Raw genomic sequence first — 1,731 nt, forward strand, 5'->3', positions numbered from 1 at the left:
ACAGAAGAGAAAAAAATCTTCATGTAACTTGTAACATGGTACTTGGAAGGCTGAGGTCACATCTAGGATGAAGCTGTTTAACATTTATTGCAACCCAAACCCTGACATCCTCCTCCTCCTCCTCCTCCTCCTCCTCCTCTCCTCTCTCCGCTCTCCCGTAATCCACGGCGGGCCATCACATGCCCATGCTGAAGGTCCGTTTCATATTTTAGTCTCAAACATCCAAGTCAGAGTCACTGTCTGTTACTGAGAGAAGAGTTTCTCCATCTGCCCGCTCCCCACTTTCGTCTGGACTGCACTCTCCTCCGCTGAGTGACCGCGCACCGCCTGGACACATCCGGTGATGCTGTAACCTGAAAAAACGAAGAGAAAGAGAAGTTAAATGTCGGGAAGTCAGAAGTAAAAAATGAAAAAAAAACTAATGTTGAAAAACTAAAACTTATATACTTATAAATAAAAAATACTAATAAAACCAAAATGAATGGTTACAATTGATCGAAAACTGAGAAATAAAGCCATTGTGCGGTAAACTCGTTGCAACCAATTATGCAGGTTTTGTCTTCACCAATACTGAAGCAAATTATAGTGAGAGAGAGAAAGAAGAAAGATCGCCCAGGTCACACTGGCTGAAGGAACACAATAACCTACGAGCTGAATGGCCGTGCGCTTTTACGCATGAATGGCCCTTTTACGCACCGCCGTGGCTGCCTGTGGAGACCAAATTGCCTCAACGAGAGAGTGAAAGAGTGGGTGGGTGATCATTAAGCCTCGATTTTAACAGCATTTGATACTTTACTAATTCGACAAACTGTTAGTTAAATAGTTAATGTATAGTTAATTGTGGCTCTCTCGAGTGCAATACCTGCATGTGTCTTCACTATAAGTTATTTCCAGTCAAAGTCACTGACCTGTTTTTGGCAGCTGCCGCCCGGTCTCTCTGTCTACGGTTTTTGAACCAGTTCCCAACTTGAGTGGGTGTGAGTCCGGTTGCGTGCGCCAGCTCCCGCTTCTTCCCGGGGTTCGGGTACGGGTCCTGCAGGTACCACTCTCTTAGCAGCCCCCGTGTGCGCTCTTTGAAGCAGTGTGTCTTCTGCTCACCGTCCCAGATTGTCCTCGGTAACGGGAACTTCTTCCTCACGCGGTACTTGTCAACAGGTCCGAGCGGTCGCCCCCGGAGTTTCTCTGCTTCCCGGTAGTGAGCTTCGAGCCACATCGCTTGCAGTTTACCGTGCGAGGCGCGCGTAAAGCGGTGCGTCTCCAGGATGAGGTAAAGCTCGCGGAAACTCCCCGTGTGGTAGGCCACCACGGCTCGAGCCCGCTGCACGGACTCGTGCTCAGAGATGGAGTCGCGGCCGTCTGCGGTTACCGGGAGCGACCAGAGGAAGCGGGCCAGCCGCTCGATGTCTCCGGTCTCCTCCAGAGTCTCGCAGACGCTCGCGATCTGCGCCGCGGAGAAACACAACCCCGGGAGAGTCAGCGGAGGACAGGCGGAGGGAGGGTCCTCCGGAGACCGAGAGCGGGCCAGAGCAGCGGGGGCATCCGCAAAGTGTGGCAGGAGGATCCGGGAGGCTGAGAAAAAGTCGAGCGGCGTTCTGAACACCATCTGGATGACAGAGTGGAACCAAAGAGGTGACGAAGTGCGTCTCGGAAGCAGTCTGACAGAAATGTGCTTAAGTCTGACTCTTTAGCTCACCTGGGAGTCAGGGAGGGACCCCGAGTCTGACTCCTCAT

General features: G+C 51.7%; 1 protein-coding gene across 1 annotated transcript; it reads right to left on the minus strand.

The window, feature by feature from the left end:
• Positions 1–214: 214 nt before the first annotated feature.
• six3b (SIX homeobox 3b) lies at positions 215–1,731 on the minus strand (the record flags this gene model as incomplete). Its single annotated transcript, XM_083932423.1, has 3 exons — positions 215–353; positions 909–1,592; positions 1,694–1,731. The coding sequence occupies 3 exons, from the start codon at positions 1,729–1,731 to the stop codon at positions 215–217; spliced, it is 861 nt and encodes a 286-aa protein (XP_083788549.1).

The sequence above is a fragment of the Echiichthys vipera genome (genome assembly GCF_963691815.1).
Source record: "Echiichthys vipera genome assembly, chromosome: 18".
NCBI classification, from domain to species: Eukaryota; Metazoa; Chordata; class Actinopteri; order Perciformes; family Trachinidae; genus Echiichthys; species Echiichthys vipera.